Source organism: Bombus pyrosoma, linkage group LG3 (genome assembly GCF_014825855.1).
Source record: "Bombus pyrosoma isolate SC7728 linkage group LG3, ASM1482585v1, whole genome shotgun sequence".
Taxonomy (NCBI): domain Eukaryota; kingdom Metazoa; phylum Arthropoda; class Insecta; order Hymenoptera; family Apidae; genus Bombus; species Bombus pyrosoma.
In genome coordinates this window covers 10,629,906-10,656,348 of record NC_057772.1, presented here as the reverse complement: position 1 = coordinate 10,656,348, position 26,443 = coordinate 10,629,906, and the positions used below count along the sequence as shown (strand labels likewise).

The 26,443-nt window shown below is 30.6% G+C and overlaps 6 protein-coding genes across 18 annotated transcripts in view; 4 read left to right on the top strand and 2 right to left on the bottom strand.

Moving 5' to 3' along the window:
* The window catches only part of LOC122566329, a 33,429-nt gene extending 23,471 nt beyond the window's left edge, over positions 1-9,958 (top strand). Inside the window, exons 2-3 of one of the 2 annotated variants that reach the window (XM_043723434.1) lie at positions 2,318-2,524; positions 5,153-9,958. In XM_043723434.1, coding sequence (XP_043579369.1) covers positions 2,318-2,524; positions 5,153-5,490 — 545 coding nt within the window. In that variant the 3' untranslated portion in view covers positions 5,491-9,958. Of the gene's footprint in view, positions 1-2,317; positions 2,525-5,131 lie in introns of both variants that reach the window. The other variant, XM_043723433.1, reaches the window with a different exon arrangement.
* A 786-nt stretch (positions 9,959-10,744) lies between these two features.
* Positions 10,745-12,267, top strand: LOC122566366 (mitochondrial E3 ubiquitin protein ligase 1). Its single transcript, XM_043723507.1, has 5 exons — positions 10,745-10,858; positions 11,034-11,239; positions 11,326-11,510; positions 11,581-11,779; positions 11,840-12,267. The coding sequence occupies exons 1-5, from the start codon at positions 10,754-10,756 to the stop codon at positions 12,165-12,167; spliced, it is 1,023 nt and encodes a 340-aa protein (XP_043579442.1). The 5' UTR covers positions 10,745-10,753; the 3' UTR covers positions 12,168-12,267.
* Positions 12,268-12,288: 21 nt separating this feature from the next.
* Positions 12,289-14,117, bottom strand: LOC122566365 (cytoplasmic tRNA 2-thiolation protein 1). The gene is made up of 6 exons (XM_043723506.1): positions 13,866-14,117; positions 13,544-13,775; positions 13,347-13,465; positions 13,086-13,274; positions 12,753-12,957; positions 12,289-12,671 (listed from the first exon to the last, which is right to left on the bottom strand). The coding sequence occupies exons 1-6, from the start codon at positions 13,911-13,913 to the stop codon at positions 12,433-12,435; spliced, it is 1,032 nt and encodes a 343-aa protein (XP_043579441.1). The 5' UTR covers positions 13,914-14,117; the 3' UTR covers positions 12,289-12,432.
* Positions 14,118-14,246: 129 nt separating this feature from the next.
* LOC122566367 (splicing factor 3B subunit 5) lies at positions 14,247-14,674 on the bottom strand. Its single transcript, XM_043723508.1, has one exon. It carries the CDS (start codon positions 14,535-14,537, stop codon positions 14,280-14,282), a length of 258 nt encoding a protein of 85 aa, XP_043579443.1. The 5' UTR covers positions 14,538-14,674; the 3' UTR covers positions 14,247-14,279.
* A 399-nt stretch (positions 14,675-15,073) lies between these two features.
* Positions 15,074-25,805, top strand: LOC122566361 (cyclin-dependent kinase 12). Of its 11 annotated transcripts, none has more exons than XM_043723498.1 (12): positions 15,603-15,892; positions 16,495-17,818; positions 17,893-19,016; positions 19,116-19,543; positions 19,606-19,802; positions 19,886-20,090; positions 20,169-20,437; positions 20,638-20,811; positions 24,583-24,970; positions 25,100-25,220; positions 25,285-25,467; positions 25,633-25,805. In XM_043723498.1, the coding sequence occupies exons 1-12, from the start codon at positions 15,877-15,879 to the stop codon at positions 25,665-25,667; spliced, it is 4,464 nt and encodes a 1,487-aa protein (XP_043579433.1). In that variant the 5' UTR covers positions 15,603-15,876; the 3' UTR covers positions 25,668-25,805. The 11 variants fall into 11 exon arrangements, 10 of the variants coding, with proteins under 10 accessions (XP_043579429.1, XP_043579428.1, XP_043579433.1 ...); XM_043723499.1 differs by having other exon boundaries at positions 15,604-15,892; positions 25,568-25,805; XM_043723494.1 differs by lacking the exons at positions 15,603-15,892; positions 25,633-25,805 and adding an exon at positions 15,074-15,582 and having other exon boundaries at positions 16,498-17,818; positions 25,285-25,570.
* LOC122566364 overlaps positions 25,551-26,443 on the top strand; it is a 4,204-nt gene continuing 3,311 nt past the window's right edge. For both annotated transcript variants that reach the window (XR_006316482.1, XM_043723504.1), the window contains exon 1: positions 25,551-25,689. The gene's annotated coding sequence lies outside the window, so the exon portion shown is untranslated. The remainder of the gene's footprint in view (positions 25,690-26,443) is intronic.

Below are 26,443 nucleotides of genomic sequence, written 5' to 3'. Positions count from 1 at the left end.
ATGAAATAATATAAAAAATCAAGAGTCGAATTGCTAAAGAAAGTCGAAAGTTGTGCGCGGAGTTTAACGGTCGCTCAGCGAGAGAAACGTAAGTGAGTTGCGATACCAAGTGTTGTAACCGATCGCGTTAATTGATATATCGTGGGTGTAAAAACATTCGCACATTCTTTCAAACGGAATTTCAACAAAATTTTCAGCATGTATATAACATAAAATCTTCAAAATCTACTTTTGAAATTTTCATTATAGGCTCAAATGAAAAATTTGTAAAAAGTTACCTTTACTATTTTCTTCGCGAGTCCGATCGACTGCAACCTCCTCAAGAACTTTTTCCACGTCGTCTAGTAGACTAATTCTTCTAACTTCTCAAAAAATGCTCGAATCTGGCCCGATTTTTGAAAAGTCGATCTATTTTAAAGAGTATACGAATGCTTTTCACGTCTACCATATGTGTTAGATTGTCGTAAAAGTTTCTTTCGTTTTATAAGGAAATAATAGAACAAAATGGAAATGGATCACACGTAATTCAATAAAATAATATGAAACAAAAAAATATTGTGCGTTTATTATTTCCTTGTGAAACGAAAGAAACTTTTAGGACAACGTAATACTTTTAATTATAATTAGATTATTCTTTAATCGCAAATTAAACATCGTTCCTCATTTACTCCTAATCCTAAATAAATCCATGGAAATAAACTCTACTGAATAAAATTCCTATTTAATGTGCGAATTTGAACTATCCCTTTTTCCTTAATTTCAATGTTATATATAGATAAGATTATCATAAGAAACGTGCATTGGAAGCAGCATATGCGCAAAATTTTTATTTCTTCTTGAGCACGTACAGATAATCGTATTTCTTTTCACGATAAGGATGATTAATACCATTCTTAACAATTACATAGAATATAAAAATAACGTATTTTTAATATGCTTTTCTTGTCCACTAAAAATCGAAAAGAAATATGAAGAAACCGATGAAATCTACCAAAAATTAATCATCGCTTTATCGAATATTACGATTAAATTTGACCAAGTACTAAAACATTTCAACGAAATGCTGTTGCTGCAAAAAAAAAAAGAGAGAAAGAAAACAAGCATAAAATGTAAAACTGTAACAATGTAACGTAAGAACGTCTTGAATACTCGAAAATTTCGTTCACGTGAATCCGTGATCTTGAATCGTAGTTGATCCCAAAATCTTAGAGGATATTTGCAGATGACAAGATAGAGGAAACGTGTTTGTCAGTGAATTGGGACAAATCTGGCGCCGTCGAGGCAATATTCACGTCTTGAACGATATATTGCCCCCCCATTAACAACGTGTGACACGTGAAATACTCGTTGTCATTCGTTAGTAGCCAATCAATAGCTAATTCTTTTTTATCTTGTAAGTTTTCCTTCCTTTTTCTTCCTTTTTCTTTCTTTATCATTAGAGAAATATATTTTGATTATTTGAAGTACCTTGGTTCTTCGGTTCGTGACGTTATGTAACTTTCTTTTACGTTAATATGTCGTGTGTATGTTGTATATAAGATATGCATGTGTGTATTGAAAAATAGAAATTGTGAAATAGGAAATTTACATAATCTTCCGCATTCTGAAAGTTAATCAATTATACCAGTATTAAGGAAGTACAGAGACTTTGAATTCCTACAGAAATACAAATTTCTAGAAATTTGTAAGAAATAATACCGAGTTTGTGGTTGGAGTGAAAAAGTTGAATATCTGTATTAATATTGAACTGAAAACTCCAATTTATATTTGCTAAGAATTTTTAACATTTTAGATATATATCTTTATTTACTATTAATATTAATATTAACATATTCCATTGAAAACCATATCTTACAATTTAATGTCTTAAAAATATTACACTGCACAAATTTTTCTACTTATTCTGTTAACAATATTTCTCTATTTAAATTTAAATGATCTTAAATTTATTTCCATTCACACAATAGATTTTTAATCATTTTATAGCTTTAAATAAAATTTTAATTTCAAATATCTACAGTAATAAAATTTCTATCTGTAATGGTACAATCAAGGAAAAATTTCAAACTTTTCAAACGAGTATTTCTCTGAACTTCCCAATGAAGCTAAATTAAGATTGATCAAAATTTAGTTAAATAGATCCTTGAGTACAGCCTCAATTCCCAGTTATTCGGTACAATCCTCAATTGTTTCGAGTTATATATTACGAAGGCGTTCGCGACAGTTCCAACAGTTAATTTTAATCTTCCAATTGTTAACCTCTGTCACTTCTACATTGTACTTCTGTTAAATTCATATACGTGTTGTCTTATTGCAGTTCACGGAGCGTCGAGTTACGATGTTACTAGCGTTCAGTCACGATTGGAGACCAACGAGGTGATTCATAAAGTTAATAACAACCACCAACAGCCGGTCGATTTGAGAAACGATAATCGTGACGATGGGCAAACGCTCTATGTGATCGAGTTCGAGTCTGAATCGAACGAGAAAGAAGATGGCAATAAAGGGAAAGACCCGTCTCTCGGTAAGTAGTGATTCATCTTTACGGATCTTAATTGAGAAAGTCAGAAGGGCGAAAATGATTTCTTCTATTGGTTTAAATAATAGAAACGCGATACAAGTGACAAAATATTTAACTCGAGAGAATCGTGGATACAATTAATTCTAATGGAGGAATCTATATATTTCTTATAATTTAGTTAATTAATTATGTTTAGTATAAGCTAAATTTGTATTTGATTCTGACAGAAAAGCAATTAATAATACTCGATTGCTTACTTGTTGATTAATGTACATTAAAATAAATTTCTTTTACTTACGAGGAAAAAATTATGACCAGTTACAATCTTTCACTTTTAATGGAAAAATTGAGAATTAAGAACTATTATAAATTGGCAAAGCAAATAAGAGAATATACGTATAGATATAGTACAAGAATAAGGATATAAAATAATAGTTGAAAAGTATAAATATCAGATCGTGTAGTATTACAGAAAATTATAAATTATAAATTAAATTATAAGCATATTCTTGTTTCTTACAGTATATATAAAGCTCGATAATCATTGAAACAGATGATAATACATGTACCTAATCATTATTTATCAAATGTTAACATTTATTTTAGGGTTGCATATAAATCGTGTATCCACCACTTTACGTACATATTTAATAGCACAAATTTAGATTGCTTGAAATGATTCAAAAAGTTGGAGATAGTAGATTCTAAATAATATTTTCATAGGATATTCGATTCTACATGTGTTTTTTAATTTGACGATATAAATGCCTCGGAGCAATGAGAGGAAACACATTTTAAAAAGGAGAAATAGATTAATTCTTCCATACTTTAATTATCTCAAGTCACTTGACCGTTTCAATTATACAATAAACCATCTGTAAGACACCGGATTCTCAGTGAACAGATAAAATCAAAAAACTAATGATCTCCCAATTACTTAACAATCTTAAGGTTTTAACCGACACAAGACACAATCCTAATTTTATACGCAGCATTTTATTAGTATCTTCTGTGACCCAACAGTGCGTATCAACGAGTTAACAACACGATCAGGCAACCGCTCGTTTGCATATAAATCTTGTATCCATCATTCCACGTACACATTTAATAGCACAAATTCACGCAACACGATCGTTAGTATCACGCATAAAAATTCGTTTGCCGATTCTAAATGCTTTAGCGATTATCTCGAAAACTTTTCTCGTAATTTATATTCCATCATCGTAGCAGGATCTTGCACGAAATATTTCTGATCATTCGTGACCAAATTTGATGCCTTCGTTTACTCAAAATTTCAGCCTCGTACATTCTTTGGACTTCTTTTTTTATCTTACTAGTATCTTCTTTCGACCAATACAGTTTTTTCGTATAATCAGTTCTATTTCAGTTCTTCTTCAGTTCTCTCTCTCTCTCTTTCTCTCCCAGAAATAATTTTATATTATTTTAATTTGTTTGAAATTGAATATTCCATTTATATTGTCTTTGACGATAAAAAGTAAAAGAGGGAAGAAGGCTAAAAATAAATTTACGAGAAATATATAACCTTTTCCTTTTTGGAACAAAACTCATATTCTCAAGAAATTCTTTTGTAGAAATATACTGAAATTGTTGATCGATCTTATCACAAAAATTTATTTAAATTCAAAGAATGAATACGAACGACATTTGATTTCTCTTCAGTCAGTTGATTGTCAATGTGAGACATCAGGCGCATAATTGATTATTATTTATGTTTTCAAATGGTTAGTCGAACGTATTAATAGAAACTGATTATTTAATCGTGAATCATCGTATGTAATTTGTATAAGATCTTACGTACAAGCAGCTAGTGATTGAAATAAATCAATTCCAGCATTGATTTAGCGTAAATCATTAAGGAATTTATTGCGGTAAACTAACTCTCCAAATGGTACCATAACGAAAGACGTCAGCAGAGTAAACCAATAACTGCTTCTCCTGTGTATCTGTCTGTGTAATCTATTGCTTTAGATTTACGTATATACCTACATATATGTTTCAGATCGCTTGCATGTTATTTTATTACGTGCATTTCTAAAATTTAACATATTCTAAAATTACCTATTTCCTCAAAATGAAACTAGTCGAAACTTATAACAATACACATATAAAAAAGTAAAATTTTTATACAGCTAATTACATAAATGAAAATCGTGTAAAATTTATCACATCCTATACACACAATACGCTTCCTTTAAAATCCCCATCAAAATACCCTACTGATAAATTACATGTATAGATATAATTTTATTTTTAAATAAACTTTCTATGGAATTACCGCTGATTGCATATATGTAAATATATTACATAAATCTTTTATCAAAAATATCTCTTTATTTGCAAGGGGTTTGCAAATTTTCTAACCGTTATAAAAAGAGATCGCGACTTAGAAAAGATTGGAAAATATCACCACAGATATTCTTTGTTCTTATTCTGTTGGGTGAAACAATAGAACCTTAGGTATATTATCACAGTATCATAGTATTAAGATCATGTTCACCTAACAAATCCTCTAATTCTTTTAAGCTGTGCATCTTGCTATAAAGGATTGTTATAAACATTTTATTAACCCATCCGTTCCTTTTTTCACAGGCGGGTTTCTTTTTGTTTCAGTGGACAACGACGGTCAAAATCCTCTAGACCCATGGTCGATCGTGTGGTACATCGGATCCTTCGGAGGTTTAGTCGCCTTTTTCCTAATTGTCAGTTGTTCAGAATGGTGTTGTCGTCGTGGTGGACGACCGTTAACAGTCCCCTATGCTCAACGAGCTGAAGCAATAAACGGACCAGTAGTAACAGAAACACCGCCTCCGCCATATCATTTATTCGCACCACCGCCATACGATTCCGTAAATTACGGTGAAATCGTGGACAAAACAGCCGGAGAAAAATTGGACATCTACGTGATATCCGTGCCGATTCATAGGCCCGTGGTCCAGGCTCCAGCCTAAGGTTTTCCTAAGGAGTTCCTCGAACAGAGGATTGCGGCCGAATCAAGATCGAAACGACAAAGAAGAAGAAGATACAGTGTATTGTGTCGCTTCTGAAGGATTTGTCGAAGCTTCCTCGTTGGTATTCCCCTTTAACCGGGGACATTTTGACAATCGTCTGCTGATCTATGTGCAAGGTTCGTTGAAAACGAGCTGTGGTTCAAGGAAGAATGCAGGACGAGCTTAATGAATGTGTAACGTGTTGGTTGAACTTTAAGAACGTTTTAAGTATTGTGAATACTCGAAAGGACGAAGAAAACTCTTGTTCATGACGAAGATAAGCTTGACAAATATGTTGCTCGGATCCTGCAGATATTTTAAGCATCGTGAATGTTTGAAAGGACAAACAAGATATCTGTTCGTGATAGAGAAAATACTCTTCATAAGACATGTTGTTTGAATTTTGAGTAACTTTACTTGAGGATAATTTGAGTATACGTATGACGAGTCTTTGAAAGGACGAAGAAGATTCTTGTTCATGATAGAAGGAACAAACAATCTTCTCGAATTATTAATTGCATCTAGGAACGAGAAAGCACGAGAAGAAGCTTCGAATCTCTACGACGCTCGACGAAAATCGAGTTCATAAGAAATCCCCGAGAGGGAAAATTTCAACGCATTGTTAACGAATATTTAAAGAGAAACTCTCTATCTTTGTAAGTGCGGGCGAAGAAAAACGAAGTCGATGAACAATCAATTAAAGCAATTAATAGGAACTTAAAAATATCAGCGAGGGAGAAAAACAAAAACGATTATGAGAAATCTCATCGTACACTCCGATGTAGGTCCAACTGCGAAGCAATGTTCTCTGTGATGATGTTCGTAAAGCGAACTGAAATTAGAACTAGAGACAATCTTTTCGCGTGTGCTTTTAAAGTAAACCCGTTTTACGGGTACTAATCAAAGAACTTTACTTTCTCTTTTCTTTAAGTCGAGTGAAAGATTAACAAGATGCAAATAACGTGTAAATCCAAACTCGATCTCGTTCGAGGGACGAGCAAAGAATTAGAATGAATCGCGTGTTTTCATTAAGTGCTTTTAACACTTTAAACGAATTATTTATCCAATCACTGCCTGATCAGGTGAATAATTTAAATTAGATAATCATTCTAATCCTTCCAGCTTATTAACCCGTGTATACGTTGATTTTTGCGCTCGACTCGTCCTAACTAGTTGAAAGAAGAAAGAAACTGCCATATTTTCGTACACCGTGCTCGTTATTCGTTATCTCTCGAGGTCTACGACGCGATTTTTAACCCTGCTGCGTCCTTTCTTCGACTCACTCGTGATGTTTTTAAAATAAACAATTTTTTAAATATAGAAAATTTCTCAAAGTTATAATAAAATATAAAGGAGTCATTACTGATATGCATAACTTCTTATTTTAATTTAATGTCAGAATCTTTTTTAAGGTATTAATCTGTTAATAGGGGGAAATGAATCATTTACATAATAATCTCTTATTTCTGTTTACGTATAGTTTCATGTTTGTTACAAATAAATTATATGTATAAGAATTGCGCGAAGAAAGCATGATAGATCAATTTTTGTTAATTTTCTAATCTCTTATAATAGTTATAAAAATTTCTGGCTAAAGGACAACCAGGTTAACAGGTTAAAAGTGAGGTTTATTTAACGAAACAGGAGTAATATTGGAATATGCAAACTCTGTGATCGCAGCAGGGTTAAAGAACTACAAAAGCAACGCATAAAGACAAGTTCAAATGACGAGGTTGATCGTTTTCTTCGCGCTCCTACAACGTCACTTTTATTTTTGCATCATTCAAACTCGACCGAAAAATCAATCAGATCACTCGCGATGAAATAATTAAATTGGCATTTAATTCATAGGTTGAAATAATTGCAAGATCGTACAGATAAATTTAAAAACTTGTCTAGTATATTGTACGATTTGGAAATTAAACGAAAATGTTTGGGATTATTTCTGTTTATTTTCGAATTATTAAAGTACATATAGTCTTTTGAATATTCTCAATAACGTGATCTACAATAGGCGCTTTTCTTAATCCTACTATGTTCTTTGGATTATTTTTAAGTAAATCGTTTTTTTCTACTGTTAAAAAATTTTTATGTTTGATAATAAGTATAAAAGAATCGGTAGAGATTTTTCTTAAAACATTAAAAATCTTTTTATTTGTCGAAATAAATGATATAAAAATGTGAAAATCGTAGTAGGGTTAAGTCAAGTCTTTTTTTAAATATAATTTTACTACGTATTGCGAAAATATCCAAATGCTTGCAATCGACATATACGTTGAAAATATTTCAAGAAAATTTAAAAGACAAACCGATAACTATTTCTAATTTCATTATGGAATCATGTAAATTATGTCGACATAGAATACTTCATAACGACTACGCTGTAGTTAAAATGTCTTATCTAGCATCTCCTTATTTTTCAAAACATGTCGAAATATTTGAAGTTCGCCGTGTCTTCTTTTTACCTTTCGATTAAAGTTAGATTATACAGACTGTTACAAGACAACGATTAAATATTTTAAATTGAATGAAAGCAAACAGATATTACAATTACAATGGATGGTACAAGGAGAGTGATAAAAGATCAGTCTTCTTCAGTTTCGAAATGATACATAGAACGTTTTAAGTTAAATTAAGCTTTGACTCGAAAAAATTTACAGTCAAATATGGATAGATGCTTCCTTTAAAAGCAGGAAAAAAGATATGATGATTGAAATATTCGGTTGCAAGCGTTCCGCTAATTACACCGTATCTCTAATCAGAGCCAATTACAACCGCGATTCTTTATATTTTTTTCTCGTTTTAACGGTAACTCAACTCTTCTTCCGGGTTGTGTATGTGTGCAAGCGTTGCATAAGAGGGCGCGCGTATAACTCGCCTCGCAACCTGAATGATCTATCAACGGGACACGTGTGCGAGAAGTTCGAATAATTTCTAATATTGCTACACGCGATTGACCTCAATCGCGATCGTTACAAGTCCGACAATTGCAAACGATCATATACATAGATTACGAGTTGACTGCCATAAAAAGAATTTAACCGAAGGGGGTCACGAAAACAGTTCGTGAAATATTCATGCGATTGTGTCTCGAGATAAGGACGATCCTTGTACATGAAAGCGTTTAAATACTTGCAGAAACATTTCATGTATATATGATGCTCGTTATACGAAACATTTAAAAATGTCATTAACACTGTAACGAGAGCCAACTATCATGATTATATTGGTGAACTGAAACAGATCTGAAAATATATGTATATGTGTGGAAGTAATAGACAGAATAGATATATAAAATGTGTAAAAATGACAAGAAAAAACATATTATTATATTACACAATATATCTCAATGTTCAATAATAGTTAGAGCATCTTTAACGCTTATTATATATTCAAGATAGCTATTCCAGATAAGATATACTAATTTTTTATTAAATATATGTTCGCAATAAATGAGCCATTCAGAAACCACATTGATTAATTTCATAAATTGAAGAATACGTAGAGGTGATGATATTACAAATATACTTTTGGATTTACCATTATATCTATATATCATTTTCCTGCAATGAAGAAATCTATAGAAGTAAGTGTATTTACATAATGAAATTGAGAAATTAATAAAGAATGGATTTCATCAGTTTGGTTTGTAAGAAGATCAAATATCTTATAACTTTTATGCGTATTTTTAGATTTGTTTCAAACTTAACTAATACATTCATACTAGCCAGGTCTTATTACAATGCTGGTGAGATTTCAAAATGTTTCATGTAACACATATAATATGTACATAAAAGGCTGTCACAAGTGTTATTGACAATACTTTCGTGAGCAACTTCCTCGGGAAAAATATTTTTAGTCTTCTCATTTTGACGCGTAGAGCGCCTTTATCGTTATAAGGAAACGAAGCTTAGTATTTAGAATGTTAAATGTTCTGTTAGAAAAAAAAGTATTAGGTATCTTAGATATTATAAGTTCGAAATACAGAAAATGTGAAAAATACTCGAAACGGAAAATTAGGGTATTACATGCGAGGAAGCCACGTATTGCGGAATCTAGTTTTATTTATGACAATGTTGTCGCATTGATCTCCGCCATTTAGCTTTAACCGGTCGATTAATTGTTCAAATAAAAGCAGAAGATAGAGAGAATTTGTATATGAATGAGTGGAAGGGTGTTAGAGAAATTTATCGTACGATTACGTACAATGTCAATTATTATTATTATCGTTATTATCACTAGTAATGTTATTATCATTGGATTCGTAATCGAGTTTCCGATCGTGATTGGAACACATTACGATGAACTTGCTCTCATTAAGGCATGCAAAATCGCAACGCTGTCACTATTTATTTTTTATACTTTTATACATACTGTTTATACGTATTCCAACATCTCTATGTTATCAATAAAAATTTCTTTTCTCCAATTTCTACTATACGTAATAATTTTTTCATTCTTTCTCCTCGATTAATTATAACTGACTAATATTTATGCACATTCATATTCTTATGAATACAATTTAAAAAATAGAACTTAAAATGGAAATTGTTTTATCTATCAAATATTGACTTTAATGTGCAATTTGACAATCAAAAAACAGTATACATACTATGTATACTATATAGGCAGCAATGATAGCTTTTATAAAGGTTATCTTTCTCAAAATCTAATAACTTTCAGTACTGTTTTAAATTAAAAAATGAAGTATAAAAGAAGTAAAAATCATAACGCAATTTAGACTGAACAAAGCAAAGATATCTGAGATAAAGAATAATAATATTTAAAAATTCTTTTCGTTAAGCAAGAAAATTTTACCTGGTTCGTTTGTACATTTCTTGATCAAGTAAATTTTGAAATATTACGAATTACTTACACTACAATAAGATATAAAAAAAGATATGAAAAAATAAAATTTTGATATTAACGGACATTGACAAAATAGTTTTAAACGCACATACAGGTTGACCAACGTAAAAATGCAAATTTAATTGCAATTTTAGCACATGGTCAACAGTCTTGACAACATAATATATGTAATTGCCTCTTACATCAGGCAACGATCGCATGTGCGTTTTCATTTTTAAATTTTCGATAAAAAATTATATATTTTAAGTTTTCAAACATTCTGTCGAAATGAAACCACATGGGTTAGACAAGAATTAATAAACCTTCTAAACATGGACAATACTTTAACTTCGAGTTTTAAAAATATAACCTAATCATGGATTATTTAGGTGAAATAGTAGCGCTCGGAATTGATAGTATAATTTTCGGTGTTTGTTTAAAACAATACTTTCACTGCAAAAATGCAATTACAGCAGTCAAGGTAAATCACGTGTATTTCTATTATTATTATTATTGAATAGCTAACTTAGTTACAAATAAAGTATGTTACACGTTGCATATGATAACTTAAATATTCTAATTAATATATCTTAATGTAAATTATAGTAACACGTTTAATGCTTAAAAATATCTCAAAATGTTTAGTTTCTCTACAGGGTGCAGAGTTTCATGAAGTTGGGCAACAATTGGGAGAACTCCTTGATAAAAGTTCTGATAATAAAATAGATTACATAGCAATTAGGGGTATTGTAAAACCCTTAGGAAAACCATTGAATAGCATTAATAATAAAAAATTAACTGGTGTTGTACAAAAGCTTAAAATCAAAGAACATGTTATAGCTAGAACTACTGCTGGCTTCTGGTAATATTTTTGTTTCAAATATGTTATAAAGATATAGAATTAAAAATATATGCATTTAAAACTAATAAATTTTTATTTGCACATAGGTCAGATCAGGAACGTACTGTTCATAAAGTATATAACACTGTACCATTTTCTTTGCAACATGGAAGTTACTCCGTAGAAGTATTAGAACCATTATCAGCAGATATTTTAGATCTGGATGTAGTATCTAATACCTTTGAACCAACTGTACCATCCTTTGCAGACCATTTATGGGGGTTTTTCACAGGTAAAAAATAATTATTCACATACTGTTTAACAGAAGTTGTAATAATATTATAATTCATTATTAATCTTAGGTGTGCGCCAACGTGGTTTACAATCTACTGAAGAATTACTTCGTGAAGGAGCAGTTATGACAGGTATAGGTGAATTAGCAAGAACAAAATCCAAAACACTTACATTACAACCCCCTTTAAATGGTACACCATTTTATTTAACAAGCATGTCAATTAGTTCTTTGCTTCGGAAATTAGACGAACGTAAACGGACATATAGGTGAGTTTTGTATTTATACAATTCTCAAATATAATTCTTAATTGATTTTTTATATTTTAGATTATTATGTTTAATGTTCGGTGCTATTGGAATGTTAATTGGTGGAATAGTTTTTCGACGTTATTGGAAGGATAGAACAGAACAAAGATTAGCAGAAGATTTAAGACAATCTTTAGCTGCTTCACGAAAAGAAAGACGACAAAGAGTAAGAGATACTGATCTTAGAGAAGATCAATTGTGCGTTGTCTGTCGCATAAATCCCCGCGAGATTATTCTTCTTCCATGTGGACATGTTTGTTTATGTGAAGACTGCTCTGATGACATTACTAGTGATTGTCCACTTTGTAGGGCACCAATTTCACAAAAAGCAGCAGCATATATTATCTAACATCAGCATAGATATAAATTTCTCAAAATACTTTTTATTATTTGATGAAAATTAATGTATCTAAGAGTGAAAAGGTAAATAAATATAAAGTGACTAAAAATGCTAATGAAACACTAACATATACTTTTGAACAATAAAATAATTATTAGAAGTGATTAAAAGTAGTACAATCTCAATTGAAATTATTTACAAATTAATAAATCTGTGTATTTTGATAATATATCCTAAAACTTCATACAAATATATTTGAAGATATAAGTAATTGTCAAAATTCCAAATTTTTTAATTTAGTCTTTTCATTGTTTTTGCATTTATCATTTGTTATAGAATCCATCACTCGTTTAACTTTTGTAGATTTTCCAATGCCAAGTTTAGGGAGTCCTCTATTTAAACCTTCTAACATAATGCAAGCTTTACAAATTTCCTGGCTAGATACAAATCCACAACGAGAACAATTTCTTTGTTCTGGTAGTTTAATACTTTCTTTTATTTGCAATGTTTCTCCTGCAAAAGAAAATATATTAATCATGTATTTATATAAATATCAAGAAATAATTTTAACACAATAATTATAATCTTATTTACCAGAATGAATGATATCCAATATAGAAGAGGGTCTGATTTTCTCTAAATCCTTTAGATATGTTCTTGCATGTCCTCTGTATGCATTTGGTGCATATATACATTCTGTTGAAAAGTATATCAACTGTTTAAAGTATGCATACATTACTATCTCTTTTTCATATGCATATTTAAGTGGTTTGCATCGTCTTATACAATCTGCTCCTGCCTATATTGTAAATAAAATGTTAATTCGTAACATGTATTCACATATATATGTAACATGTACCTTTCATTTTTTTATTTTTATTTTTTTTTTTTTTTTTTTTGAGGAAACAATATACTAATTAAACTTACAGTAACAACTGAAGTGCATCTTTGTAATCTTGCTATATCACCTCTTAAGATATTCATTAAAACTGTCTCTGCAATATCATCAGCATTATGGCCTGTTGCAATACAATCTACTTCTAAGAGAGCTGCACCTCTATCTAATGCTTGTCTTCGAAATACACCACAGAATGTACAGTTATTTTTTTTGCCAATCTAAAATGAAATAAAAATTAAATAACAAGTGTAAATGATTTTTATGCAAAGTTTATATGTAAATATATATACTTCTGCCACAATTTCATCCACTGTCCATCCATATAAGTCTTTGTAAGATAATATTTTTAATGGGAGTCCATAGTCATCTTTATTCTGTTGAACAGTTTTCAAACTATCATCTCTATATCCTAAAATAATATAGACTTCTTGAAACAAAAATTCTGAAATATTTAAACATTATAGCATAATTCTTTTTATTAAAATACCAGTTATTCCTTCATCAATGGACAAAAGAAAAAGATCAATTCCATATTGGTATCTATCATTTAAAGTTTTCAAAACATATGCAAGTACTGTAGAATCTTTTCCTCCTGATGCTCCAATAGCTACTTTATCACCAGGTTTAAATAATTTGCCTTGTGTAATTGTATTGTGAATCTCACTTTCAAATGCATAGAAAAAACATTCTTTACATAATGCATGCCCAGTTTTAGGTCTCTGTAATTAAAGACATAATTTTTCTTTCATACACTTCTGTAATATATTATTCACTTAAATTTAAATTAATAATTTAAAACAGTAACTTACTTTAAGAATAGCACCTTTCCCACACTGCTTCGAACATGGAATAGGCATTTTGCAGAATATTACACTGTTTACTTTCTTATAATAGAATGTTATAATAGAAATTTCACTGCGATAATTTAACTTCTAGTTTATATTTTTGTCTTTTTTCTTTTAATTTTTTATTAAATTAATAAAGAACTTACAAATATTAAGCTTTTATATATGTTTATTTATAGGGGTTATGTTAAAACTTTATTAATATACGAAATTCATTTTATCGCACATACAAAAATAATTTCAATATATTATTTAATCGAAACCAATCTTTTTTTCTGCGATGAAAAAAAAGAAACTTTACTAGTTAATAATAAAATAATTTTCAGTAGCGCGTATAGATTTTACAATATGTATGTAATATGCGTTCTATCGAACTAATTAATCTTCTGGTTTCTCTGGAGGCGGGCCGCAAGGCTGTAGCATTTTTTCCATAAGATTGAATCGAACACGGGCTTTTGCTTCGTTTTCCGCGATAGCGAAGAAATTTAACAAATCATAATGTCCCATGTAAGAACTGCAAGAATCACGATGCTGATTTACAAGCCATTCAAACTTGGTTGTGTCAGCATGCCCTGTGCCAATATACTTTGATTGCAAATGCTCCAACTGACTATGAATGTTGTATCGTTCTCCCATATTCTAATTTTTCAACGATAAAGATTGAAGCTTAATGAAAACTTTGCTTTTACTTACTTAATATTTAATACTATTTGTCGCTATCGAATCTCTATCAACCATGGAACAAGAATTTCTCTTAAATATGTAAACATATATTACATCCTAAGGTAGAGGACGTCTCTATCAGTAAACACATAATGCAGAATTTTCATGTATTTAACAAATTTTAGCATAAAGTAATAAAATTATAAGATTAAAGAAATAGAATTATACAAAAAGATATTTTAAAATGTATCTAAAATAAGTATTTTAATGGTTATAAATATAACAATATATATCTTTTTATATTTGTCCATATACATATACATCTCATATGTTTCTTACATTAGTTTGAAAACAATACAAAACAAATCAATATTAATTACATATAAATAAAATATAATATTCTTTCTCTCCCTTTCTTGGAACAAAATATTTAAACCATGAATTTAAAACCTAATTCGATAATATATGATATATAACTATGTGGAGATATGTTATTAATATGTTTTGTTCTATATTTATAATTCTTGTATTTGTCTCTATTCTCTCTAGTTTGATAATGATGATATTTATATTTATATATACACATAACAAATAGATTTATTCCAACCAATTGTATCGAGTATAATAATATTCAAGATTATTCCACAATTTTGTATACTTCTTACCTAGCCGCAAGAGTGCAGCACTTATCGCTTGTTACGTCAGACAATAATGACGTGCTAATGGTTAATGGCTTCTACTTACTTGAGCTACCTTTATGAGAAAGCCAAATACAATCCAAAGAAAATTCATGAGATATGATGCATCGGCTAGTAAAACTATAAAAATATGATTGCCTGAACATTTAATTGTTACGATAGCTATTAATTTTTATCAAATTTTACTCGTGGCCTACGAAATATGTGTTAAAACTGTTTACTGAGCAACGAACGTAACCATTATATTCATCGCTACGTTGGATCAGCTCGATGCAAAGAAACTCAACATTCAACGTGTTATTACAAGATTTATATTGCACGTGAGTACTTATACGAGACATCGACTTATAGTTCCGTTAAAAACATTGACTAACTTTCTTTTGTGAAAAGTGGGCAACTCCCTTGCCACCCAGTCGTTAATAATGGCGGCTATGTTAGTTCGGCCGAAAAATTCTTTTCTGCAAAATATTCTTTAAACCGAAAAGTCATAAGTTTGTACTCGATAGATTTTTTTTTTCACCTTGGAAATAGAGCAGTTTGTTAAAAATTACCGTTTTCCACTATACATATCGATAAATCGTGTCGTTCGGAAATACTGTTACGTCGACTAATCTATGTATATGGATGTATGTACGTGTCGTCATACGTATGCGTATTATTGCCCATGTGTATATAATGTTCATGATGATGTGTTGAAAGTATTAAGGAAAGCTGAAATATAATACATATAATAATGTTCAAACCTTTTGGTTATATCAATTAAGGTTAAATTAAATATAAAAAATTCATTTATTTTGTTACTTCGATATTTTTGTAATATTTTTGAAAGTGAAATCTAATATATATAAAGCATGTATTTCTGAAATTATGTATTTATCTTTGTGAGAAGGAATATGTAAATAAGCTAATGATTTGTACAAATATTACATATTTTGTATGTTTTTATTATGCACACAGATTAACAAGTCAATTGCTGAGTGAATTCTATATGTATTATCTATAGTACTAAAGCGCTGTTATATATTTGAGTACGATCCATTGTTATATACAGTTATGATACATACCTTACCAAAAAAAAAGAATAAAATTGTTTAAACGAGTTATATATATGATTGCTTTCATAATTTTGATACTTCTATTAATTCTGCCATTGTTATTTAACATCCAGTGTATTGATAAAGCAAATAAAATACTACAGATTACTTTTATATATTAATATTATTGCATTTCAGTAGGTGACATGCCTAGCAGTCGTGATATTGAAAGAGCTGAACGTAATGGAAGATTTCGAGCACGCAGAAGAGATAGTACCAGCAGTGATATAAATCGACATAGTTTTGAAGCACCTGATAAGAAGCATAGAAGGCATGGGAAAAATAAAAGTTCTGGGAAAAAGAAAAAGAAGAGATCGAGAGATAAGTCCATAGAGAATGTTCCAACTGTAGCTTCTTCCATTGTTAAACCTTTGGTTGAATACTCAGATGTGAGTAGCGAAGACTTGTCTGAACCAGAAGCTGGTGAAATTCAGTCAGAAGATAGTAGAGGTAATAGCTATACAGATGGAGAAGTACCTGAAACAGTTTTACAAAGACGTTATTATGGAGGGAGTCCAGTACGTGCACTTGGAGCATCTCCTATTAGCCTTTCGCCATCTCCACCAGTTCAGCATAGACATGTTAATAGACATTATTCGCCAAATGAACAGCAACCATCTGCAATGCATAGTGGAACACCTGAATATGAAGAAGAGTCTAGACGATATGCAAGAAGAAAAGAAAAAAAACACAAACGAGAAAAGAAGAAGAAGAGAAGTCTTAGTCCATCATCCAGTACTGGGAAAAAGAAAAAACGAAAGTCTAAAAGGCATTCTCATAGTCTGAGTCCACATCGCATTGCAGATGAAATTATCATAAGCCCAGAGCATGAAAAACCAATTGGAAATTGGTCAGAATCACCGCCTTTACCGTTAAAAGATAGTACTTCGCCGATATCACCTGCTACACCACAAGAACAAAGGTGTTTAAGTGATGTAGAACTTGAAATAACAAGGCAACCTCGAAATGTAACTCCTCCATCACTTCCTCCAAGACCAACAGAATCACCCCATACCCCTTTATTACCTCCAAGAACAACGACGCCAGAAAATAGCAAAGCAAGTTTATCAACAATGAAACATACTCCTGAAAGACAAAAGCATAGTCCTAGTATCCATACGCGACGTACCAGCATTAGTCCAGGGCCCACTATTAGCTCGAGTCGTAGAAGACCTCATAGTCCATCGCCACCATCAAGACGAAGGGACCATAGCCCAACGAGAAGAAGAGACTTTAGTCCAAGTCCAATGGTGCATAGACTTAGGCACAGTCCTAGTCCTTCAACAAGGCGAAGAGAATTTAGTCCAAGTCCTGTAAGTCACCGACGTAGAGATCCTGTTAATTCTCCACCTTCGAGTAAACGTAGACGGCGAGAAGAATCCGAAAGACGACATAGACATCATGAAAAAGACAGAAGAGATAAAAGGAAGTCGAGATCAACTAGAAGTCCTACTGGAAGCAGGTACTATATATTACACGATATAACAATTCTAAATCATTTGTTTTGCTATTAAAAATAATATTTCTTTTTTCTAGGTTACATTTACCTCTTTCTCGTTCACGATCACGAAGTCCTGGACGATGGCGGAAGTTACAATCACGATCTAGATCGCGTTCACGGAGAAGAAGTCGTACTCCAAAAAAATCTCGTTCTCCTAGCAAGTCACATAAATCAACAAGAAAACACAAATCAAAAAGTCCACGTCCTTCGAGGATACCTTCTCCTTCTCCTCATAGATCCAGAGCAAGAAGCCCCTCAAGTATCACAGCAAGAAATCTCCGAGTACAAGCAAAGATTAGCGAAACTAGTTTATTTGCTGAACTCGTGAAAGATAGAAACATGAGGGAATTAGCATACAAAAAGTTACAAGCAGCTAAGGAGAAGGCTGTTACTCAAGACGAAGTTCAAATTATAGAAGGCACTGATGAAAAAGATAATAGTAGTGTATCTTCTGAGAACAAAGCATCCACAGACAATAAGGATAAGTACGTGAATCATAAAGACCAATTGAAGATAACAAATGAAAGTATGAAGCCTGTTGACCTTGTGGATATTCCTGTTCCAATATCGGATGACAATGGAATAGCGGGAAAGACGCCACCATTGCCAATTACACAAACTGTTAATGCACCAAATGTAATACCTGCAACTAATCAGCATATGTTTGTATATACTTCACCTACAACTACCACTAGTGTCTGTCCAGTGACTGTTACAAATAGTCCAAGTTTCCCAGCTGTTACAAATCTGCAAGCGCCACCATTGCCACAATCTGAGTCTGCAAATGCAACAGGTTTAGTGTCTATGTCAGTGCCTATTCCTGTACCAGTACCTGTTCTCCCTAATTTATCTGTTCCGCCGCCACCTATACCTATACCAGTTCCAGCACCAAATACGGCTATGTCTAAATTTAATCCTCCTAACAATCTAGTTCCTCTTAAGTCGGTAGATCCTCCTAAGCCTCCTATCGTAGCATTCAAAACTAAAAGTTTATCACGGTTACCATTACCACCTGGAATTAATCAAAATGATTTGGAGAGTATAGACTCACCACCGAGTCGATCTCCAAGTCCGCCTAGTAAGGCACAAATGAAATTCCCAGCTTCAACTACAAAACCACCGCAAAAAAAGAGTATTAAAGACTTACCTATGCCACCGGGTAAGTTTGTGATATAATAACATATATAATTTTAACGTCATTAAAATAATATCTTTTTTATTATCTATTTCATTATCTATATGATTACTTGATGTGTAGTTGTTCCTGGATCAGAAGATTTAAGTGGAGAAGATGATCCAAATGCAACGCCTCCTCGTACAAAAGTTGAACGTGTACCACCAAAACCGAAATTAAAAAGACCAAAAATTTTGAAACGTAGAAGTTCTAGAAATTGTCATATGCCTATGTCAGCTTCGAGTGGTAAAGATTGGGGAGAACGCTCTGTTGACGTATTTGAAGTCATAGCTCAAATAGGAGAGGGTACTTATGGACAAGTTTATAAAGCTCAAGACAAACGAGCTGGTGTGCTTGTTGCATTGAAAAAAGTTCGTCTGGAAAATGAAAAAGAAGGATTTCCCATTACAGCAGTACGAGAAATAAAAATCTTACGACAACTCAATCACAAGAATATCGTGAATTTGAGGGAAATAGTTACGGACAAACAAGACGCGTTAGATTTTAGAAAGGTATTATATATATTAAAATATATAATATAGTGAAGATGGTATTGCATATTACAATATTATAGGACAAGGGTTCATTCTATCTCGTATTTGAATACATGGATCATGACTTGATGGGTCTTTTGGAGTCTGGAATGGTCGATTTCAATGAAATGAATAATGCAAGCATCATGAAGCAGTTATTAGATGGATTAAATTACTGCCACAGTAAAAACTTTTTACATAGAGATATCAAGTGTTCTAATATACTGATGAATAACAAGTATGCAAAATGCACTATTAGTGAAAAGAAAATTTGTATTTCTACAATTGTATTTCTACAATTTAATTGTATAATTTTTGCAGAGGGGAAGTTAAATTAGCTGACTTTGGACTTGCAAGACTTTATAATGCTGAAGATAGGCAGCGTCCCTATACGAACAAAGTGATAACTTTGTGGTATAGGCCACCTGAATTATTACTGGGCGAAGAACGTTATGGCCCTGCAATAGATGTATGGAGTTGTGGCTGTATTTTAGGAGAATTATTTTCTAAGAAACCGCTATTTCAAGTAAGGAAATGATGATGAACTATATTTCTGTTAAAGAAAGAAATTGAATAAAAGATGATTATTTTTATCTTTTGTAAGGCAAATGTAGAAATGATGCAGTTGGAGATGATTTCCAGAGTCTGTGGTACACCGACTCCTGCCGTTTGGCCTTCTGTGATAAAACTGCCATTATGGCATACATTGAAACCAAAAAAATCACATAGAAGACGTTTACGAGAAGATTTTTCATTCATGCCAGCACCAGCACTGGATCTTTTAGATAAAATGCTGGAATTAGATCCAGAAAAACGAATAACGGCTGCTGATGCACTTAAAAGTGCATGGCTGAAAAATGTTCAACCTGAGCAGTATGTTTTCTTCTTGTATTTGAATATGCATACATAAAAAATATTATTTAAGTTTATCATGTAGTTAGGAATAATAGCAACAGTATTTATGTAGGAATATAATTGAACAAACGTTGGAATACTTTTTTTAATAGTTTTTTTGTACAAAGACTTTAACTATTGCCCATTCATAAGACCTGTATCTCTTACATAAAAATTAGGATGCCAGCACCTCAGCTTCCTACTTGGCAAGACTGTCATGAGCTCTGGAGCAAAAAACGAAGACGTCAGCAGCGTGAACAACAAGAAAGCTCTGCTGGAAAGATGCCTCTTCTCCCTCTTCCAAATAAAGGAGGTCCCCATAAGGCTATGGAAGATCTGTCTGATGTCGGGGGGTGAGTAGCTGTAGAGAGACATATTGGCACAAACTAGGACGCGATATCCAGTACTGACCAGATACTAATTGCTTACACACGTAGATGGCTGTGTATTGCAGTTATGCTTGGCATTTATTTTCTTAGCAAAATGCGTTGTTAGAGATCTTATTTAAAGAATGAAAACATAACTGTTGTAGTATCTTATTTTCATCGTCCGTTTGCATGTGACTTTAAATAATGGATAAAATAAGTTAATTTTAGTTTGATTCACAGTCGTTCAAACACGACGATGGCTATAGCGCAGAACAATGGAATATAAACACGAAAATGTACAGCAACGTTCTCTTTTCATGGGTTTACTACAAAGATTATGTTCTCTAATACTTTTCAAATACATGAAAATATTTCGAACGCATGTATTTAGAAGAAATACAAAATTTATAGCGATATGTTTTTTCACAACAAAATATATCATAATATAAAATAATATTCAAATACTCCTTGATAACTGCAAGAAATAATATCATAATATATATTAGTATCTTTCTTTTAAAGTGATATCAAATATTATTTGATTTGGAGGATCAGCATTTATGTAAAAGGAAAATACGTATTCCTCTTACAATGTGTTTGTGATTCAATTTAATTGCCTTTGAAATTAATTATATGAGCTTTAAAATTACGAGATATCTTTTATGTTTAATAATATTAAGATGATCAATAAGTAGCTAAATGTGTACATATTTGCTAATCTATGTTTATGTTAACATAGATATGCATACATTGTGACATGTTTGTGTAAATGAAAATGCACATATGTACGATTTTATATCACAGCTTATATATGCATTTACATAAGTGAATGTATATGCATATAATTAGCAATATTCATGATTGTATCAATGATATAAATCTCTAAAAGCTGAATTTTAAAATGGTTATATAAGGAAGAAAAGAAATATATACTAAGTATATAATTGTAAATAAAAAAAGAAATTTCGTATGTTAATTTTCATATTAAACTATTAAACTGAAATGTCTATAAGCGCATGAAACGATACATGAAATGAATGAGCACAAACTATGAAAAAATAAATGATCTTTATAATATTTAAAGTCTTGGAGTGTAAATAGGTCAAATGGATACTAAGAAGAAGCTGATGGAAGATTGAAGACAATGGAATACAAGGAGCCAAGACTAAAGTGTGAATGTATTACGCGAAATATTAACATCACGGCCATCACCATCGACATTTCATTTTATTTACGTTAATTCAGTTTATTTGAACATTCACATCTATAGATCAGGCATATTTTAATTGATCATATTTTCGCAATTGTGTGTTATAGTTTGTTATTCTGTATTGTAGATAATTATCGTAAGTTTCAATATACGAATGGCAGCATTGAATATTTGTTAAATATTTTCATGTTTTTGCATGTATTTTGTATCAAAGCCATTCTTATAATGAAGTACGGGATATGGACAAACCTAATGTATTATCTTCACAATGTAAAATAATATTGAATTTCTGTAATATAAAATATTTACAAAATGTCCATAGGCATCTGCCTAACATTTTTATGGACAATGAATTTCCAATGTTATTAAAATATTTTATCGTTTAATTTGTTTAGTCCCTTTCAATGTTTCTATATTTTTATTTGTAAACTAAGTAACCACACACACATATAATCCTTTGATAAAGTCATATCTGACGATGAACACTGGGACCTTGGGAATGAATGATAATACCAGTGTACATGATTATGTACCCTTTCAAAATGACATGCAAAGTACATGTTATTTTTCTACTTATTCCACAATAAGTTTGTACGGATGTTTAATACATTTATTATCTCAATGCAGAATGTACCAAAATAAATAATATATTGATATTATAAAAATAAAATTTCACGCGTAGGTAAAATAAAATAAAAATTTCATTTCTGTGTAAACATTAAACAGCATTATATGATAATAAGATGATTCAAAAATTCATGCAGTTTATTATCACAAATAAAGAATATTTTATTATGACCTTTGTCATGAAGGTAAATGAATAAGATTATAGATGATTAATAATATGTGCTACTTCAAAATATTATTAAAAAAAAATGTTGCTTTGTGATGAATCATTTTAATAAATTTGATGAACTTAAATAAAAACGGAAAACAGAATGAATCAATATAACAATATAAATCAACGTGTAAAATCACTTTTTTGTAAAAATGACAATAAAGTAAATATATTTTTTATTTTAGCTACTTTATTTAACATAAAGTATGAATGATTTGGTAGTTTTAATTCATATTGATTTTAAACAAAATTGTATGCAAAGTACAATATAATGATTTCTAAGCCTTGCAAGTTATGTAGCACATATTACAAAATTTATTATTAAAATTTATCAATTGTATGATCAAATTCAATTTTTCAATATTTACTATTTTTATTGTATTTGTATATATAATTATTATGTAACTGATAAAATATAAAAATATTATATATATTATATCAGAAAAATACGTGTGTACAGAAAATATTATACATTACAATTATATATAAATATATAAATACTAATTATTTTACTGTAGAATATTATATAAATAGCATACTTTTGGTTATGTACACATGTTATCTCTACTATACATATATATCATAATAATACTATATATAGTAAACATACATTAAATTAATTATTATTTATTTTACATTGTTAACGATAAATTATATTGTGGAATTCGTAGGAGACAACATAATACTTGAAATATAAAGTAACAAATAATTATAAGTGAATACAAATTGGCAAGATATCTAATAAGAAAAACAATTATGTTTCAGGAAATAATGTTATTGTGGCAGAATGATAAAGGGCAAATTTTATAGCACTTATAAGAATATAAATAGGTAATAAATATTCCAAATCCGTATAATATATGTTTATACCCAGGGTGTCCAGTTTAATAATTCACACGAGACTTGGTTTTGCGTATCATATAACAAATTGGGCTTTATGACTAAAATAATAAAAGCTTGATCGTTTCGTGCAAAAAGGTTGAGGATGCAATGAATTGAACAATCACATTATGATCTTAATATCTATGATCCTTTATAAAATTGTTGTGTCATATCTCTTCACTTATACAGATATAAGTGATAAGTATGCAATAAAAAAATTGTGAAAAATAAAATTTACAGAATACAAATAAAGTTTGATATGCTGTGCCTATTAAATTGCATGTATATCCATAAAAAGTATTGATTTGTTAGTCTTGCTTGTTCGATATGCACGTTTATAAAACGTATTATCTTTTGCATGATTTCTATTAATTATGAAACAAATATTACTATTGGGTATCCATGTGTTATTGTCCGTCTTAATAATATTTATAAGAATTTTATTTCATATTGTTTTATTAGCATTATTTTATAAATATTATTAATATATTTTATTCATTTCAAGAAATATTCCATTTTAATATGGTATAAATCATTATAGAGGTCATTTTACGGAATTATATATGTCGGAGATGAAAGGACAAATGTGAACCCGACATATATAACACACTAGAAGTTTATATTTGTTATTAGATATATTCACTAATTACTTTGTATATATGAATGTATATAAATATATGTGTGTGTATATATATATATATATATATATATATTTATATGTTTTATATCCAATAAATTTATTTTAACATAACATTCTGTCATGTTCAATAAAACACTTGATCTTTACTTTTATAGTTTTTATGATATGTTTTTGACTTGATTTCAGGTCTTCCAAACGTTTAAAAATGGAAGCGGGTTACAATTCTCATCCAAATCGTCTTGATACGGAATCTTTCTATGGGGGAGATAATTTGTTCAACCAAAGCAGACCTTACATGGTCTCATCACCATCATATTATTACACAAGTCCTCCACCTGTTACACCACGGCCCAAGGGAGATGTTAACAGACCTTATATGATCTCATCACCATCATATTTTTATGTTAGTCCACCATCAATTATACCACGGCCCAAAGGAGATACTACCTCTCATATGCCAGAATTATACACAGAAGATAATCTTGTTCGAAAATTAAGTGCTCTCACAAATGTATTAAATCAGGGAAAACCAATTCGTGTTGAAGATCTCATGTCACTTCGATCAGATAATGAGGTACATATACTTGGATTTTTGTTTCAAATACTTCATTTTTATAACTTCATATAATCATTAATTCTATAATATAATATTATTATATTGTTATAATATTTAATAGCATAACTATTATAATTCAAATTACAGAGTGATCCAAAAGTAGTACAATTACTAGGAGAATTGCATGCTGAACTACGACTTGCTGCAAATTCAAGATCAAGTGGACTAATAGAATCTCACCTTCCTGTACTAAATCCACTACCTTTAGGTAAGTTCCACTTATGTTTTCTTATATTTATGATGTATTATTGTTTTATATTTTATTTTTGCAGATACAAATGCAGCACAATCAGGAAATTTTGATGCACATGCAGTTTATGCTGGTGATGATGCAATGAGTTCTGGAAGGTGGTCGCAGGTGGCTACAGCTGGTGTTCGCAGTGCATTATTAGCGCTAATGTCGCGCTATGGTTTGGAAACTTGCAATCCTTCCCCTGTTATCACCCGACCCCCAGGTAAACCAACATCCAACCTAACACAAAACCTTTCCCTACCCTCGACTTCCTCTCAGTCAGCATTCAGCTCATAATGATCTGTATATATAACTCTTTACAGCGTTCTAAACTATGTTCTGTATAAAGTTGGAAAAGGTCTAAATTGCTATTTTTTAAATTAACTAGGCATGGAAGTACAACTGCATCCAAGTTGTTTATAGACTCTACTATCTGTTCATAACTGTAAGTGCACATTCGGTGTATAATTGTATATAATTGATGTATTATTATTACGTGACCAGTTACTTAATATAGTACTTGTATCTTTAATAATAACAACATGCTCTTTATAGTCCACACTTATGCGACATATGAAATAAGAGCTTCAAAGTATTAATGTTTATCATCTTAGTTTATCACATTAAATTTCATTTTCATATTGGAAATATTTAATACTTATGTGTATATATATATACATGGAAACACAGGTATAGTGTATGTACAACAAAACGTTTAAACAAAACGTTTAATAGATCAATATAGATACTTTTATCTTTTTCAAAACAAAAATTTGTTTTTAAAGTATTTAGCGTTTACTACATATAGCTTTATGTTAGGTGATATATTTTGTTATACTGAATGAATTTGTTGAAAACAAATTAAAATATGAGGGTTGAAGGTATTTGAAAGAAAACTAAAATTGGATGCATTCTAAATGTTTATTTGTTGCATAAGCTTTTTTTTTTATATACGATGTCAAATCCTTATTTATTATGGAAATATTTACGGGATGTAATGTACATAATAATATCGAGACATAATAAAGAGATAAAAGTACACGAATATAGTAGGCTTTTTTTAGGACAGAAGAACGAAATTAATTCAACTACATAAATTCGTATTTATAAATTAAGTATATCATAAATAAATAATTTTTGTTTGGTTAGATACTTACAAAGTTATGTCAAGTATTTCTATTTTTTTTTCTTATTTACAA